At 50.4% G+C, this 18,784-nt stretch overlaps 1 protein-coding gene across 7 annotated transcripts in view; it reads right to left on the bottom strand.

Moving 5' to 3' along the window:
- Positions 1 to 1,522: 1,522 nt before the first annotated feature.
- Positions 1,523 to 18,784, bottom strand: part of AKAP1 (A-kinase anchoring protein 1) — a 36,944-nt gene continuing 19,682 nt past the window's right edge. For 6 of the 7 annotated variants that reach the window (XM_033183604.1, XM_033183599.1, XM_033183602.1 and 3 more), the window contains 10 exons: positions 15,699 to 17,451; positions 12,718 to 12,851; positions 10,959 to 11,085; positions 10,256 to 10,383; positions 8,233 to 8,410; positions 6,612 to 6,762; positions 5,947 to 6,014; positions 4,419 to 4,492; positions 3,829 to 3,891; positions 1,523 to 2,633 (listed from right to left, as the gene is read on the bottom strand). In XM_033183604.1, coding sequence (XP_033039495.1) covers positions 2,559 to 2,633; positions 3,829 to 3,891; positions 4,419 to 4,492; positions 5,947 to 6,014; positions 6,612 to 6,762; positions 8,233 to 8,410; positions 10,256 to 10,383; positions 10,959 to 11,085; positions 12,718 to 12,851; positions 15,699 to 17,427 — 2,727 coding nt within the window. In that variant the 5' untranslated portion in view covers positions 17,428 to 17,451 and the 3' untranslated portion in view covers positions 1,523 to 2,558. The remainder of the gene's footprint in view (positions 2,634 to 3,828; positions 3,892 to 4,418; positions 4,493 to 5,946; positions 6,015 to 6,611; positions 6,763 to 8,232; positions 8,411 to 10,255; positions 10,384 to 10,958; positions 11,086 to 12,717; positions 12,852 to 15,698; positions 17,452 to 18,784) is intronic. The other variant, XR_004430682.1, reaches the window with a different exon arrangement.

Genomic DNA, 18,784 nt, shown 5'->3' with positions numbered 1-18,784 from the left:
CCCCACAGGTAATTAAAAGAGCGTGTGTCAAATGCACTTGCCCAGGCAGCTGACTTGCGGAGGGATGGAGCGAGGACCTCCATAAATCTGCTCCTCCTTGAGAACAATGAGATATCTGGCAAAATGGTTAAAAGTCAAGGTTTTCAGAACTCTGGAAATTAATCAAAGACCCATAACAATCTGAGAAGCATTTATTCGAGGAGTACAAGTCCTTCACCAGCGTCCAACTTGCTCTTCCTCTGGCATTCCAAACTGAGTTTAATGGAGGCACCCTTGCAGGGTAGGACTCTAAGGCCTGGGAGTCCCGAGTAGCAGCCCATCCCGCTCATGAAAGCACAGGGGGCTTTATCTGAGGATCCTGACTTCATCACATCTCGTCTGCCCCAGGCTCCATCCCAGAAGAATCCTTTTCTTGTGTCTACACTTCCACCTCACCCATCCTTTTCCCTGCACCAGAATCACGTTTTAATGTTTGAAACCCCTCAATGGTTCCCTGGAGATAAAAGCTCAACCTGCACACCAGGCTCTGTGCGTATTTCCTAAGTTCGCCGGAAGGCTTCCATAGACCTTTTCATGCTCCAGCAATGCTGGATTATAGAGGAAAGGCTTAGACCTGGGTGTATGGTGACTTGGCCAAAGTCACACCCAATTCCTGCCAGGACTTAAAGCCAACAGTGGCTAAGAACTGCAGGCGAGCTCCCTTGAAACCAAGCCCTGTAGAAGCAGAGGGCATTTCCATGATTAAATTGCCTTATGAGGTTATCTCATCTTACAGATGAGGGACACGGAGGCTGTTAACCACACAGGTGAGAACCTGGATGGAGGGGAAGATGGGCACCTGACAATGGTCACAGCTCAGACTCATGGGGCTGCAGTCTTCCGCCAGGACAGAGAGATGGGAAGGAGAACAAGCCAGCTGGGTTGGAACTGGAAGGAACTCCCAGGAGTGGTTGTGCAGTGGGGAGAATATCTCCAATCTGAATGACCCTCAGGCTACATTAGCTCTCTAAAGACTAGAGCTCAAGCTCAACAGCCCTGCAGCCAGAGGCCTCAAACGTAGGGGGCGGGGGCAGGGCACTGGGGTAGGCCTGGGCAGCAGTGGCCAGGGCCTTCTTTAAGAGCAGGGGCTATTAAATTGAGGCAGTATCTCTTCCCATACATAATGATGTATTTCTTACATCATTCTCATCACTATAGTAGATTAAATAACTTCATGAATCTATCAAGAATGACAACCAAAGAAGGCACAACCTGTTTTAGAAGCCAGTGCTTTAAACTGAGTCTGGCTCGTTAATATGCAGTGAAGAAAGTCAGAGGACACTTGGCTGCCACCTGGTGGAACAAGGAGAGAGAAGAAAAGGCCAGATAGAAATTTCTGGCCAGTCTTCAAAAAACCACGGGTCTCCTGTAGAGGTGGTTGTGTGGGGCCTGTGATCCAGCTCGCCACACTCACCGCCCCCTCTTGACTCTCCACCCCTCCCCAGTTCTTCACCACTGGAAAAAAATGGACTCAAAGCTATAGTTCATACAATTGAAGATTTATGTAAGTTTAAGTGACTTAAGTTACTTATTTTTAAACTGCACAATGCTGAAGCCAGTCTAAAAAAGAATCAAACACACCACTGCAAGTTAATTCAATGAGTTACTTTTTTTTTTTTTTTTAACAGATTTGTACAGCAAAAAGTTCCCAGATCACAGTCTCTACCATACAGTCAACCGTCCAGTGCGCAGGAAGCCACAGGGGCCCTGGCCAGAGGGGCCAAGGGTGACAGCTGCACTGCAGAGTTGACTTCTACTTACAGGTGATATGTGGCTGGAAAAATCTTGAGTTCCCTTTGTTCTCCAGTGTATCTTGTACAAAATATTACATTTGTTTAAACACATATTTACAGAGTTTGCACAAATAGAAAATGGGTACAAATTACAACCAGGCTTCGCAGGATACCAGTTCCCCTCCCCACTGACCAAGGTCAGGAGTGATGACCACTTCATATTTACAGTTGCAATTTAAAAAGTCTGTATTTAGAGACCTAGATGAAGTTTATAAAAACTGGTTAAATATCATCAATTCATTTATGTAAGCTGTACAAGTAGTGGATACCAATTAATCAGTTCATGTCTTGCTCCCTGAAGAAAGATTTGAAGTAAAAGAAACCCTCTCAAGCAAGCAACACACATCCCTGGCCTGTCTGCCAGTTTGTTTGGATTTTGCCGGGGAAGGAGATAGAAGGAAGAAGGGAATGGAACAGGGGAAGAGGACAATCTGGTTGAGACTGTTTCTATTTTTTTCTTTTTTTTTTTAAACAGCTGAGAACCAGGATAAGCCAGCTGGCTTATTAAACATTATCCTTTAGCTTTGAGAAGAGAACCAACCCATAGTTTCATCCTTTTTTCTCAGAGACGAAACGTCTTCTCAATAGGACTACAGTATGGAGGAAGAAAGGACTTTCTGGAGAGGGCAATGTTTGTTATTCTGATGTTAATCTTTGACTTGAGTGCCAAGCCCAGTTTCAACAGTGCAAAAAAAGACTCTCAGGAAACAGCATGGGGAACCGGGGTCAAAGGCTTGCGTAGTAGCTGTCTACCCACTGGGCAAGGCCTCGCTCCACCAGGGACCGGTTTATCAACACCACCTAGAAAAGAAAGTTCCCTTAAAGCTTTGTCCATGACACCTTGGGGCCATCTCCCAAGCCAACATGAGCTCTCCCCTCCCCAGTTGCCACTGAAGGCAAGAGATGTACAAGACTAACAGTGTAGCCTGGACGCAATGGCTCATGCCTGTAATCCCAGCACTTTGGGAAGCTGAGGCAGGTGGATCACCTGAGGTCAAGAGTTCAAGACCAGCCTGGCCAACATGGTGAAATCCCGCCTCTACTAAAAATACAAAAATTAGCCAGGCGTGGTGACACATGCCTGTAATCCCAGCTGCTTGGGAGGCTGAGGCAGGAGAATCATTTGAACCCAGGAGACAGAGGTTGCAATGAACCAAGATCACGCCACTGCATTCCAGCCTGGACAACAAGAGCGAGAGTCTGTCTCCAAAAAAAAAACGAGTAACAGGGTGGGGGACATGGCTTGTGCTCTAGCCAACAGGAACATTTATTTAAGTGTTCTGTTGGCTGCTGTGGCATGAGGATAGGTGTTTGTTTGTTTGTTTTCTGAGACAGAGTCTTGCTGTCACCCAGGCTGGAATGCAGTGGCACAATCTTGGTTCATTGCAACCTCTATCTCCCAGGTTCAAATGATTCTCCTGCCTCAGCCTCCCAAGCAGCTGGGATCACAGGTGTGCATCACCACACCCAGCAGATTTTTGTATTTTTAGTAGAGATGGGGGTCTTGCCATGTTGGCCAGGCTGGTCTCAAACTCCTGACCTCAAGTGATCTGCCCGTCTCGGCCTCCCAAAGTGCTGGGATTACAGGGGTGAGCCACTGTACCTGGCCAGGATAGGCTTTTTAATATGCTGAAGAAATCTAAGCTTTCATACCATAAGATAGAAGACAGAAAAACCCAACCTACGGAAGGTCCCAGAAGGTCTCACACAGGGTTTCTCCACCTTGGCACTATTGCCATTTGGGGTTGGATAATTCTTTGCTGTGGGGCGCTGTCCTGAATACTATGGGATGTTTAGAGGCATCCCTGGCCTCTACTCACTAGAGGACACTGACACCACCACCCCCAATCAGGATATCCAAAGTGTCCCCTGGGAGGTGCTTGTCTACAGTTATATCCTCTGATTAACTCAAGAGGAAACAAACCCCAGGACCAGCTCTTAATCAATCCATTACTTCGGGTCAGCAACACAGAAAGAAAAGAAGGGCAGAACTTACTTCATCTCCAACCACACTCCACAGCTGAATCAGAGGAAGACCAGTTGGACTGTAACTTGTCACCTGAAGAAGTGGGGAGGGGGAGTATGATCTGGTTAGGTTTTGTGTCCCCACTCAAATATGATCTTGAATTGTAATCTCCATAATCCCCATGTTTCGAGGGAAAGACCTGGTGGGAGGTGATTGGATCATGAGGCAGTGTGCCCATGCTGTTCTCATGATAGTGAGTTCTCACGAGATCAGATGGTTTTATAAGTATCTGACAGTTCCTCCTTCACATACTGTCTCTTGCCTGCCCATCATGTAAGACGTGCCTCTTCCCTTTCTGTCATGATTGTAAGTTTCCTGAGGTCTCCCCAGGCCTGCAGAACTGTGAGTCAATTAAACCTCTTTCCTTTATAGATTATTCAGCCCTGGGTATTTCTTTATGCAATGTGAGAACAGACTAATATCAAGTATTAGCTACTTCATGCACCTTTCCTTAAATATTACTGGTCAATCTAGGACCAAGCCACGGGAAAGAAGGCATTGAAAGGTCAGTTGCCAAGAACCCAGCCAGCCTGCCTCCCCTACCCCCACGAACCACACACCTGAGCAAGCAGTGCTGTATTCCCTGTCATCTCGCTCATGGCGGCATCTGCTTCAGGTGAAAACTGGTCATCGTCTTCAGGAGGAAAAGGAAAAGCAGCATTGAGGCTGTCACTGAGGCAAAGCAGCCTTGTCATATACATAAGTTTCAGGTGCATTCCAAGTAGAATGCTTCAGATGCTGTGGGACTGCAGTGGGGAGATCCACCCGGGTCAGGGAGAGAGCCTAGGCCTCCATACGACTCCCAGTGGATAAACTCAGGGCCGCTGCAGCATGTTGCCCACTGGAGCACAGACAACAGATGGACAGAAACTCTTGCCTTCACCACCAACATCACCACCAATACCACCAGCAGCAGCAGCAGCACCATCACCACCACCAACTCGGGCGCTGGCAATGCAGAGCATATAGTATGTGTTCTTCCACCAAATTAGTAACATGCAGTGCTATCCCCACTTTACAGGAGAGAACACTGAGGCAAAGGTGGATTCCTGAAGGTCAACCAGTTCCCAAGTGGTGAAGGTGGGAATCAAACCCAGGCAGTTGGCCACACAGCCCAATAAGGGCAGCCACTCAGGGGGGCAAGGTGCTGCAGCAGCATTCAGCTTTGCTGGGTTACAAGAGTTAGCATAGAACAATACACCCAAGGCAAGCAGTGGTAAGGATGGGAGAGACAGGGGTTTACCAAGGAAGATCTGGGAAAATCTTACTAAGGAGAAGGAGTTTCAGCTGGGTCTGGACAGATCGCTTAGAAGGACAGAAGCAGAGAGGAAGGAGGGGCAACAGCAATAAAAGAAGCAAAACAAAGATCTTGCCCTAGTGCTCCCTCTGAGCCGACTCCAGCTAGACTGTAGTATTTCTAACGCATTTAATTGCTTAAGACAAGCAAGAAGAAGATCAGAAGGGGCAAACCTGGGGAGGGAATGGGATGAGATGAACTATCACCTACAAATGCAAAATTCCTAGCCATAAACAGCTGCCATCTCATCACCCTCTACACACCAGACCTTAGGTTTATGTAATTCTCACAGCCAGCATCAAAGACAGGTACCATTCTCATGTTCTGGGGTGAAAGTTGAGGCTAAGTAATTTGCCCAAGATTTTGCCAGTCCTCTTCCCTCTGACAATGCTTTCACAGTCTAAGACACCAGATAGGGTGTCCCCACTGTGTCCTGTGGAGCTATGGCCTGGCTGAGCAGTACAGCACACCCTCTACCACCAGGGCTAAGACTTTGGGTCTGGACTATAATCTGGAAAGTGCCTTTGTTGGAAGCCCTTCAGTGCCTGAGGTCTGAGTACAGTCTAGAGCAGTGGATCTCAAAGGATCAGCAGCACTGGTCTCACCTGGGAACTTGATAGCAATGTAAGTTCCTGGGCCTAAGCCCAGATCTATTCAATCAGAAGCTCTTGAGTGGCAGCAACCTATGTTAGCATAAGTCCTCCCGGTGAGAACGGAGGCTCTGAGAGAGAAAGACCTACTCTCGACAACTGTCCCCAACAATCCCCCAAGCCAGAGACCCCAGCTGTTACCTGACAGGGGCATCACGCTGTCCAGAAGGACTTCTGCTCCCTGAAATGGCAGGGTGACAAAGTCAGACCTGGGAAGGCAAGAAAGGAACAAGTTTAACATGGACATGAAGGCTGACTCCACTCCAAGCCAGTATTCATCTTTGTACAGTGACGCCCACAACCTGGAATGCAGCAAAGCAGCGGGTTCGTACTTTGCAGCAGGCCACGGCTCACGGCACACCCAAACACAGAGAGCCGGCCCTGCTGCAAGCCTGACCTCAGAGGGACTTCCTACAGCAAATTCCTAAAAAGGAGCCCGCTTCACTTTTTTCCTTTTTTGTTGTTGTTGTAGAGATGAGGTCTTGCTATACTGCCCAGGCTGGTCCTGAACTCCTGCGCTCAAGTGACCCTCTCAAAGCGCTGGGATTTGCAGCAGGCCACCACACCTGGCCCAGCTTCCCTTTTGAAGGATGATGCTGAGGATTCTTCCACAAGACAGGCCTTCTAGCTCAGTTTGGCTGAGCGAGTAATGGAGTTTGTTTCTATCAGACTCCGCTAAAACACAGTAAGCAGCAGGAGAGAAGAATTAACCCTCACCCAAGCCCTTGCACAACTGACCCAGCCATGCAGAGATCATACATCCCAGACAAGCAGGGCGTAGGCCTGTCTGAGGCATCTCCGCTCACCTGATTTGCCGAAGCACGTCTACTTTCACCCTCTTATATCCGCCGTAGTCCACGTATCGAATCTCCACTTCGTTGGTCTCCTCGTAGGAGGCAACCACTTGGGCTCGCCACCACGCCCCATCCGCACCAGGGGCGGCACAGATGACCGTTACTGCAGGGCAGGGAGCGGAGTGTGTGGAATGCCTGGCCCAGGGCAGGGAACCAAGGGCCACCTGGCCACTACCCACCTCCCTGCGTTATTTCTCAGAGACCTGCACCTCCGCAGTGCAGGGGGCAGGAACAGCAACCGGCCCCAAGCAAAGCTTCCCCTAAGCCCAAGACCAGCTGAGGGAAGAACCTGGATGTGAGAAGTTCAGCCTAGCAAGTGTGCTGCCCCCAAGGCCATCCAGACTGAAAAGCATTCTGTCTAGATCCGTTACTCCAAAACTTACTGGGACCCAAGAGGGACACAAATGAATAGGAATAAACCAAGTAAACATAGCACTCGGGAATGGGGGCCAGGGCCAGCCTTATATTTAAGAGAAAGCCCCTGAAGAAATCAAGTGCAGCGGATCTTGGCATCCTCGTACCTAGGGTGTGCTCCAGCCCACAACTCAGCCGGAGAGCTTGACCAGAAGGGGCCTCCTGGGCCTAAACCCCCTTCTTCTAACCTTTGCCTCTGGAAGGTGCTGAGAGCACCTGGGCAGTCGCCCAGGATCAAGGGGTCACTAACCCACTGTAGGTCAGAGGCAGATGAGACCATGAGGTAAAGGTTCCCAGCAGCACCCCAACAGCTCCCCCAGGCTGGCCAGGATGAGGACGTGTGACATGAGGCTGACTGTGCTGGGTCCTGACCCTTAGAGAGAACCCCTGGCAGTTACCCCTCGGACACCAGTTCAGTCTTTACTGCTGGATTAAGGCAACTTTAGAGAAGCTGATGAAAACTAAATCCTTATCATTCCAAAAGGAAAAAAGTAACACACAAAAAGCTACAGATCACTTCAAAAGTTTTCTACTGCACTGAGGGACCCCGCCAGCCCCTGGTGAGGAATGGGTTATGTTCTGACATTTGATCCTCTCTGATAAGGACAACAAAGATAATAATGACAAAGGCTGGGCTCAGACCCCAGATCCTGCTCACTTGGGCAAGTCACTTGAGGCTCAGTTTTCTCATCTGTTAAACACAGATGACCCAACACACTGCACAGGCTTGTTGGACTTAGGGATTTTTTTATGGTAACCAGTATATGCATCAAGTGCTTTATACGTAACACATACAGTATTCAACACTAATTCCTGGAACAAGTGGGTATCACCCCCTTTAACAGATAATAAATAGGTGGCAGATACTGTGACACTGGCTTTGAGGGAAAAAAAAGAAAATATTAAAAAACAATTCATGGCAGAGCTGGGATCTGAATCCCTGTGTCAAAACTCTACTCCAACACCCATCACTCTGCCAGCCAGTGGAAACCCCAGCTCTGCCTCGCCAGGAAACCCACCCCAGCTCCATAACAATGGCAAGAATTGAAGGACGCTGCTTCCATGAAGGATCCCAGAACAGCCTCCTCCTGATCAGGATCCAGGGCAGAACAGGCCACCCCAGGGGTCCCCCTTCCCGAACCCTCAGGGCGCTGCTTACTTTCCACCGGGGTGGGCAAGGTGGGGATTCCAGGCTGAGAGTAGCAGAGGTACATCTGCTGGTCGAGGCTGCGCAGCGCGTGGAAGGTAGGGTGTGTGTGCTGCTGCACGAATAGGTGCCCGGCGTTGACCTGGTTGACCACAATGACCTCCACGGTGATGCCATCAGGCAGCATGAGCTGTATAGAGGGGAAGGGGCAGCGGTCACTGAAACAATCCCTCTCATCTCATCTTTGAATAAGTCCCGAGGCCCAAGGGCAAGTCTCTGGGCTGGCACATCTTTGAAAAGGGCAACTCAAGACAACATGGCACCCAGAAGGCAGAGGCTGAAGGACTACTTTAACAATAGAAAATGTGCAACACCCCTGTGGCTGTTGTCCTGCAATACTATGAGCAGCCCTTAGGGACAGTCTCACCTCAGGGCCAGGCAGGGAGGGTCCCACAGATACTGGGCAACCAAGAAGCAACTGCGGAGGTAGTGCTGGGCCTTACACAGGCCTGGCAGGGTCCACCTACCAGTGGTGCCCTCCCTCCCACTTCCATTGATGAATCTGTAAGACCCAGGGAGGGCAAACACAGGAATGAGGTGGCCACTGAGAACAGGACTCCTGAAAATAAGCAGTAGGCAGGCCCTCAGGCCCTTTAGCCAACTCCTGTGGACTGGCAGCTGACCCCAGGAGCCTATGATCTGACAGCATCCACATTGCCTTCCCAAGAGCAAGCAGTGGCCTCAGGTCAGGTTGGTGGTCAAGGTCTAGCAGAGTCTGCTTCCTATTTGCTCTCCCTCCTGCTGCTTACCCTCCTGAGGTCAGGAGTTCAAGATCAGCCTGGCAAATGTGGTGAAATCCCATCTCTACTAAAAATACAAAAATTAGCCGGGCATGGTGGAGGAGCACACCTATAATCCCAGCTACTCAGGAGGTTGGGGCAGGATAATCGGTTGAACCTGGTGGGCAGAGGTTGCAGTGAGCCAAGATCATGCCACTATACTCCAGACTGGGCAACACAGTAAGACTCTGTCTCAAAAAAAAAAGAAAAAAGAAAAAAAGAGAGCCTAGGACCGAGCCTCCTGGGAAAAAAACTCTTGATTCAGGAGTAAAGCATAAAGTGGTATTCAGCCCACTCTCAAATATCCACAGGAAAAAGACATCCCGATCCTTTCTCTCCAGTCCAAGGGCCTTTGCAAAGGGGAAGACACAAAATTGAAATGCCTATCATCCTTTAAAAAAACAAACAAACAAACAGGAAAAAAAAAACAAAAAACACCCAGGAGGGCAATTTCCTTGGAGCAGCACAGTCAAGCCCATCTGTGTAAAATGTAGTCTTTGGTCCACAGAACTCTGCAATTCTACTCCCGGTGAGATGAGGCCCTACTAGGGTCAGAGGTATACTGCAGGATATGGGCGACGGCCCTGAGAGACCCTGCAGTCAGCCGCACACAGGAGCCCCGGAGATGCAGCTCTTCCCTCTGCCAAACTCCTGGGGCAACCTCCAAAGAGTCACTGGGCTTCCAGGCCTGGTGGGAAGTATTCATTCTTCTTTGCAATTTAGGCACCTCCTGGGGAGGGGGAAGGGGAAGGAGATCCTTCACCAGGGCCAATGCTAAGGCCTGACTCAACCAGAAGAAAGAACAAGCACCATCCAAACCCATGATACTAGTCCCACTCAGGTCTCAGGTGTTGAATGGCGACCCTGGACACACCCAATCTCCTGGCTGAACTACACCATCCTTTCTAAGCAAACGCCTAGAAACCTTAAAAGGTGCCCAGGCAGCAGAGCCAAAGAAAGTGGTCCTCCCACATGGGGACCAAGAGGCCTCTGGTTTCCTGCCAGGACTATCACCACCTAACCCCTGTCCCCAGAACACAATCCCATAGCAGAACCGACAGTGGAGGCCAGAGGGGAGAGGGCACAGGCACTCATGTGCACTTGGCCTTCTTAGCCTGAGGTCTGGGGAGTTTCTTGTTTGGGGCAGGTTTCGGGGAAAGAGGCAAGAAGTCCGGATCACCCAGTAGCATGCTCACCCAGGATGTCATTGGCAGAGAAGGCAGCGCCAGTGAAGGCAATGGGGGAGCGTAGATATTGGTGAGGTTCAGCTCCTTGAACTTCTTCCCAATCAAATTCAGCGCTTTGTCTACATGATGCTGAGAGCCTAAATAGAGGATGGGGGCAGGACACACAATCACTATAAGAGGAAAGTCACACACACACTCACAAAAACACAGCCACATACCCTACTCCACTGGACTTTGCATCTCTGAAGAGTTCCAAAGTGCATCTCTGAAGTACCAAAACACTTAAGCTCTGCTTTAGGAAGAAAGGCATCAAAGCCTTTCAAATGATACCTCTGTCATTATGATCCATGCTTTCCATGCAACAGGAAGAGGGAGGCAGCTGGGAAAACACCAAAGGGGAATTGTACACAGCGCACTTCTGCTTTGAGAGGAGGCTTTATGGGGTGGTGGGCACTGTGAACCCAGGACCCAGGTCCCGCCCAACCAAGCACCCACACTTCTCCTGGCCAAAGATCAGAGTAGGGAGGGACCTAAGTCTCCCGCAGGCACCTGAAATGGGGGAAAGGCTGGAGGGAAGACACCCAAGGCTCCCTTCCCTGGGATGAGAAGTAGGGTTTCCTATTCCAAAAAGATAGCAATTGAAACTCAGATGCTAGTCACTTCTATTTAATATTTCAGGTAAGAGGCAACACAAGCAGCAGATGCTACTGACCTTCTATGTGGCAGATCTGGACGCTCTGGGTGTAAGGCAGGGTTGAAATGTAGATCTTGGCACCAGATGTTTGCTTCAGAAAACTCACATACCGCCCCTGCTTGCCAATTAGCCGACCGACTAAGTGCTTCCAGAAAGAGAAAAAGAGTTGAGAGGATTAACCGGAAACCAATTCCCTGGACACCCAAAGACCTACTTCTGTTTTACACAAGATCACGCTCAAACATATTAGCTGTTACCATGTCAGCATTTATTTTCCAGGACTATTCTAAGCACTTACACTTACTCATAGTACCTATGAAACACAGATAACTTTATCACCATTCTGTAGACGGGGATACAAGCCCAGAGAGGCTAAGGAACTACCTTAAGGTCACACAGCTGCTAACCAGGAAGTTGAACCAGGCAGTCTGGCTCCAGGACCAAGCAGTTCCCATTTCATCCCAAAAATGTGGCCCAGACCCAGAAAGCCGCAAAGGGAGCAGCATCTTCCCCTCTAAAACCCATGCTGAGAAGTTTTGCCAGCACACGATTTCTCGTGCCCCTCTCCCTCAGGTCTACTCAGATCCAAAGATAAAGGGGCTCGATTTGAAAATGAAGGTCTAAGAACCCTGGGCTCCCACTGCCAAGTGACAGCAGGTTGGAGCCTGCAGAGCAGGAGGCACGCAGAAGTGCCCAGTGCGCCAGAGTTCAAGGCGGACAGAAGGAGCCAAACTTAACCCTTACATAAGACGGGCTCCCACACAACCCCCAACGACCCCCTCCCAGAGGAGCTACTGGGGACGTGGTCCCTCCTCAGGCACAGCCTTTCTCGTCAAGCCCTTCGTAACCACTGAAGGAAAAGCAGGCAGGATGGGTAAGGACCCTCCAGGGAGGAAACCACCAAGAGAGCTGGCGACCCAGGGTCAAAACAGCCACTCTGACCCAGAGTTCAGACCAAGTCAAATCTCCACCCCAGCACAGAGCCCAGGGCCCTGGGAGAATGTGGTCTGCCAAATTATTTCCGAGCCCCAGAGACAAACATCAAGATCAAGCTAATATGTTGTAAGTTCTAACAGCAAGAAGCTCGAAACCACTTAAGCACTCAGGAATGGGGGACTGATGAAGTAAACTGACATTCACACAATGAATAATGCAGTTACAATTACATTTTCAAAGAATAATACACAAAAATTAAATTGTTAAATATTTAAAGTATTAATTAAAGTGACATAATCTCAGTTTTGTTTAAAAACCACAGGGTGCCAGATGAGAAGGAAATAAAAGTCTTTCACAGTCACTCTCAAGGGTAGGATTAGAGCTGATTTTTATTTTCTGCATATATTTCTATACTTTTCAAGTTCTCTAAAATATGGATTTATGCTTTGCTCAATTATAAAATACACTTTACGTTGGAGCACTTAAGCAGAGCTCAGTGAAGGGATTCTGGCTGGCCCCCACGGCCTCAGTGTTTTTTTCCAAATAGATCTCAGCCCCAGAATATGCAAGAACCACCCCCAAGGGAGAGACACACAGGCCTGCGAGTTGAAAAGTACAAGAATAAGATGCTCCTGGAGGCAGCCGGAGGAATTCCATGTTGCAGGAAGCTCTCTGAGCCTTGGCAAAGTGTAGTGTGTCCTTTCCCCGCAGCCTTTGGCTGACCCAGGGGTCCTTCTGGTTTACTGTCCCTCTCCCAGCTCCCTCCCCCAGGTCTAATGGCCCTGGCCCCAGGGAGCTTTGCGGGTTACCATGGAACCAGCCTGGGGGACTCCACCCCTACCTTTGGCACCTCGATCTCCCAGATGATGAGGTCGACCTTCTTAGGGTTGGAGCCTGCCTGGGCATTTTGGAAGCTCTCAGTCTTCTTGAGACTGCAACAGCTATCCACGGAATCCATGCTGTTCCTGTCAGAACCTGCAGGGGAGGAAGCAGCAGGCGCGCACACACACAGACCCCAGCTCAGAGCAGCCAGTAACCCAGAACTTCCCAAACTCACATTCCCGGGAGGCCCTGCCCCACACCCGCTCCTCAAGCTTGGCAGGTGACTGTCAACTTACAGTCTAGAAGGCTCAGAACAACCCCAATGAAAGGAGGACTGGGGGTGTCGATACACCTAATTTTAGCCTGCCACTTACAGTCCCACTTGCTTAATTGGCAGCCGCACCCAGCCACAGCTGCTGGAGCAGAGACACAAGTGGTGAACTGGGAAGGGACAGACTGCGCCCAGGGAAGGGGAGCCCACAGGGCAGGGGAAGAGACATGCTTGAGGTCCACATGGTCCTGAGAGCCAGACTGATGGACTGCAAACACCTTGACACCCTTCCAACTATCCTACCCTCTCAGTCCAAAGGTCGGTCTCCTGTCCCCAGGGCCCAGTCCCAGGGTCACAGGTACAGGCCTTCAGCCAAGCAGAGCTAGACAAAGTCCTCATTGGCCTGCCTGAGGGCCCCATTCTTATACCTAGCGGGGACCTGCTCGTTCCTCTGCCATATGTGGACAAAAAAAGGAGAGTCTCCTTTCCCTTTGCTTAGGCCTGCAGGATTCGTGCAACTCTGAACACTCTTCTGGCTCAAATACTCCCTTGGTCAAAAGACGGAGCCAGAGCTCATGGCCAAGAAAACCCAATGGGAACAGGACTCTGCTCCCGACCAGGGCTGTTTCACTCTCGCTCAAGAGTGTGCCAAAGGGACCGTCACAAAAAAAGAGGGTCCAGATCAGCTCAAGAGAAGTGGCCCTGGCTTAAATGTGGATGACTCCATCACCAGAAATAGATCACTCCTGAGAGTCTACCAACTAGGTTACCTTCCACATGGTTTCTCCAAACCCTGGGCATAATCCTTTGCCAAGTAACCCATACACTGGATGCAGACAACTAAGGCCCAAGAAATCCTGCTCCCAGCCAAGGAAGAATCACCTTCAAAGTGACTTCCCCCCTTAACCTAGGTGCTTGGAACAGGATTCATGTAGGGAAAAGTACCCCTTCTGGGGGAAGACTGCTTGGCTAGCCTGCTGGAAGCATAACAGGCTGACAGGGGTTGGGGAAGGGGGCGGGGAGCTCTGCTCACTCACAGCTCCCAGCCTCTGTCCCACAGAATGGGACTGGCTAACATCTGCCATCCCGATGGTGCCCAGCAGTGGCTCAGAACCATACCAGGATTCTAGCAGGCTGCACTCAAAGGCCAGCTTCCAGCTCCCTCAGTGGGGTGGTCCCTGGACCCCTCTCAGCTTCAACTTTCTCACACACAAAGCAGGGCTGACATGAGGGTGCATGCGAGGCACTAACCTGGTTCTTGGCACCCACTGCATGCTCGTGGACAGTATTACCTCATTTCCACCCGCTATCTCTAAACCTCCCTGCCCATCACCATGGCTTAGGTTCGAGTCTAAACTCAACAGGTCTGAGCAGCTACTACTATCCATCTAGAGTAGGCAGACAAGGCAGCGGGGCTTGTTAATTCAGCTGAGGGGCAGTAAGCAAAGGGAAACTCCTTTATTCTTAAAAAATAAATAAAATAAAAACCACCCATTTTAAGATGCAGTATTTTAAGAAACATTTAAACATCCAGAGATTAGGATGCATCATATAGTATCTGGCCTTCTATAATCATGACTGGTAGCACTTTTTTCTTTCCAAGGTACATAAAAACTGTAGTGTCGCAACAGCATCTTGGAGGTGACAAAATGTAGCGTGTGGTACAAACAAGATGCTGCCGAAAGTGGTAAAATTCCCGATAAAGATTCCCAACCTTCCTGGGGCTGAAATGGGAGGGAATGGCTCCAAGACAAACAAGTCAGAGAGTCACTGGGATATTCGTGGCCTCTCTCCATGAGATAAATGAAAACACCCCAGGGTGGCTGCAGAAGCAGGGTCAGGAGCTGCTGACCTGTAAGTTAGCGGTCTGAACTGTCTACGCTGGGGTCAGCACTCGAAAAACCCAGGACACCTCGTTATCAAAGTGCCCCGCTTTCCCGGGGTGGAGCTGCAACTGCACAGAAAGAAAATGGCTGAGGCTCTCTGCAAAGGTGACAGCGACAACTCAGGAAGCTCGAGCCTCCCACAGGTATTTAAAGCTGTGGCCATTCTTTGGGCACTTACCCTGTAAGAGCTTCTGGAGAAGGAAAGCAGGTGAAGACATGGGAACAAGCACATGATTAAAAGGAAATAAACCATTCAAAACACTCACACCCATACTTGGCACTCAAGGGAAGTAAAGCTAAGGAGGCCTCTCCATTAAAACACACACACACACACACACACACACACACACACACACAGAGGTTAGTGTTTAAAAGAGAAAAAAAATGGGCTGGGCATGGTGGCTCACACCTATAATCCCAGCTCTCTGGGAGGCCGAGGGCGGAAGGATCACTTGAGCCCAGGAGTGCGAGACCAGCCTGGGCAACACAGGGAGACTCCATCTGCACCAAAATAATAGTTTTTTAAAAAAAAGAAAAAAAGGCACACTAATGTTAATCAGTGAGCCCAACTTGGAGCTGGTTCCTTGGGAAGGGCTCATTGGGGAAGGTCACCGGTTGAGGAACCAAGTGACAGCTCCCAAGACTTGGGGTTTCAGGGCAATCTAACTCCTCAGTTACCCACCAGCTTTATGCTGTGTCCAGCTCTCTGCAGGTGGGGGCAAAAAGCTGAAGAGCACCATGACTCTGCTGCACAAGTAGCAGAAGGGAGAGGCAGACTGGCGGCCTTTCTCCAAGAAATACTGGGAGCGCCCCATCCTCTAAATGAACCCAAGACCCTCCTACCTCCTGAATGATCTGCTTCCACATCCATGGTCCATCCATCCTCAGCCCCCAAGTCTGACAACTCCCCCTTCAGCACCCCATTGCTGAAGGGCACAGTACTTTCTGGCAGTGGCGGGGTGATGGCCTTGTCCCTGGGGCTTGAACTGGTCTCTGTGCAAGAGTCTTCAAGCCCTGAAGTGCTGAGAGAATCTGAGCAGTGTCCTGGGGAAGCCACGAAAGGGACACTTTGGCTGCTGTCTGACATGCAGGTGACACATGTGGCATCTTCCACCAGGATGCCCGCCCGGTCTGGTGACTCTTCACCAGGGGTGGTCGGTGGCAGGCAGGGGGCCAGGGAGATGTGGTGTGCAGAGATCTTTGGTTTACTGTCCTTGATGGGGCTGGACAGAGGGCTGTTCAGGCAGCTCACGTAGGTCTTTGGTGGTGCTGAGCCCTCTGCTGGTAGGCCTGGCGAGGGGAGGGCAGCATCCAACGGGGCAGCACCTGCCTCTGCTATGGCAGGTTCCCCAGTGTCGGAGCCCAAGACAGTTTGCTGGTGAACTGGGACACAGCTCTCTTCCTCCTGCCCTTGGAGCTGACTGGCCTGATACACGCAACCTGCAACCTTGCCCACCGCAGTGGCCAGCACCTGTTCGCTTGCTTCCGAGATCACTTGGGAGATTATCTGGAAGGCAGCCTGCTCAATCTCCTCATTTCTATCCAAGCCCTCCCCATTTCTATCCAAGCCCTCCTCATTTCTATCCAAGCCCTCCCCATTTGTATCCAAGCCCTCCTCATTTCTATCCAAGCCCTCCTCATTTCTATCCAAGCTCTCCTCATTGCCCAGTTCTCCCTCAACATCTCTGTCCTGGGCTTTGGCATCTATGATTGGGGGTGCTGGTGCCGCATCGTCCTTTGGCAGCTCTGTGTGAGCCGACTCAGTGAACCTACTTGGCAACTTCTCTGCTACATACTCTTCCTCCTGTACCGGCCCCACCTGGGATGAGCTGCTCTTCCCCTTCTCTTCTTCCCCTTCTAAAGAGGCTAGGTTGGGGGCCTTGCTGTTCTCCAATTCCAAGACATGCTCCTGAGACAATAGACCTTCTTCAAGCATCTTTTCCCCCAATGCAGCATCGCCGGTCCCTTCGGCCCCACCTGTCTCTCTTGCTCTCTCCCCAGAGCCATGCTTCTCCGGCGGGGCTGCAGGGTAGCCTGGCTGGCCCCTCCCTGGTACCCTGCTGAACGGGGACTCTTGCTTACACACCTCAGCTGATTTGTGGGGGAATAGTACACCCTTTGGAGATGAAAGGGGGCACTCTAGAGGAATCGATTTGGTTTCACCACCTGTCAGGGCTAGCTCCAGCTTTGCACTGTTGTCTCTGTGCGTTCCTGGTCGCAATCTCACATCTATGGTGTTAGGAAGACTGCCCGAGGACTCTGATCTTCGGTGAGGTGGGTGTGCCCGGAGCAATGCCGGTGGCTCTGCAGGCAGCTTGCTCACGGTGGACAGTTCCTTTTCTGGTGGCTCTGTGACACTGAGGGGCGTGGACACTACTTCGGCACAGACGTCTTCCATGGGAAGAGGTTCTTTGATGGCAGAGTCAGCCCTCAGCTGCACAGCACCAGCCTCCACCTGCTCATCATGGCTGCTGACATGGCCTTTTTTACGAGAGAAAAACCACCACCAGCCGAGAAGTGCCAGCATCCCAGGCAATGCCAAGGGGAAGAGTGAACGGAGCTCGATTGCCATCCTGCAGGCTTGAAGTAATTACACCTGGGGAGAGCAGGAGAGTGGGGAGGAGGAATGTTCCAGAGCCAGGTAGGAGGATACTGGCAACTGCACATGCAAGACAGTCAACAGGGTAGGGCCGGAGCCATCTCCCCCACCTTCCCTGCCCTCCAAGAGGAGCACACTCTCAGCTTGTACCAGTCCACCCTCGGTGTGATCCGCTGGGGGTCAGAGGCCAGGAAGAGGCATCTTCCCTCCATGCTCCCCAACTCACACACCCTCTTGAAACAAACCGAGCACTCTATTCTTTAACCCAAATTCCTCCCTTCATCACTTCATGATGCCAGAGTCTCCCTATGTTCCCCAAAGGGGCTGGCTCTACTCAGTGTGGCTCAGTTCTCTAAACTCACAGAACATTTTTATCTATCAAGTGGCATCGGAGCATTTCAAACCCCCATGGAATCCACATGTACATGGGTTCCTCACATCTACCCACAAAATGAGTCAATGAAATGGCACTTCATTACTCAGCAATTAGAGATGCTGAGAACGAAGGAGAAATAAAATTTCAAATGGCTAAGGAGATGCTCCAGGGTAAGGGACCAACACAGCAAACTGCAGCATGAAGGTCCAGGTCAGACTTGGAGGACTCAAGTACAGGCGGTCCCTGATCTTCCAAGGCTCAACTTAGAAAGTTTCAACTTTACAATGGTGTGAAAGCAATACCCATTCAGTGGAAACTATACTTCCAATTTTGGATTCTGATCTTTTCCTGGACTAGCGATATGTCATGCGCTGCTCTCTGGCGATGCTAGCTCCCAGTCATCCACTCTATCACAAGGGTGAACATCGGGCATCCAGAGTGGACCATGCTGCTAGGTGATTTTGCCCAACTGTAGACTACTGTGAGTGTTCTCAGGTCGTGTAAAGTAGGCTAGGCTAAACTATGGTGTTCAGTAGGTTAGGTGCATTAGATGTGTTTATTTTTGATTTATGCTATTTTCAGCTTATAATGGGTCTACCAGGATGTAACTCCATTGTAAGTTGAGGAGCATCTGTACCCTCGTGGGGTCAGTGAGGGTGTCCTAGCACCCCACTGTGTAGTCTGGACTTTATCCTGTAGACAACAGAGAACCAGCATAGCTCTGTAAGGCACACACACCAAATTGTTTCTAGAAGGCAATTCTGGGAACAAGATGAAAAGTGCATCGAGGCTGGGCGTGGTGGCTCATGCCTGTAATCCCAGCACTTTGGGAGGCAGAGCTGGGCAGATCATCTGAGGTCAGGACTTCGAGACTAGCCTGGGCAAAACGGTGAAACCCTGTCTCTACTAAAAATACAAAAATTAGCTGGGCGTGGTGGCAGGCACCTGTAATCC

This window comes from Trachypithecus francoisi, unplaced genomic scaffold, assembly GCF_009764315.1.
Source record: "Trachypithecus francoisi isolate TF-2019V2 unplaced genomic scaffold, Tfra_2.0 Lachesis_group20, whole genome shotgun sequence".
Lineage (NCBI taxonomy): Eukaryota > Metazoa > Chordata > Mammalia > Primates > Cercopithecidae > Trachypithecus > Trachypithecus francoisi.
The sequence above is the reverse complement of the archived record's forward strand: the minus strand, read 5'-3'. Positions and strand labels throughout refer to the sequence as shown.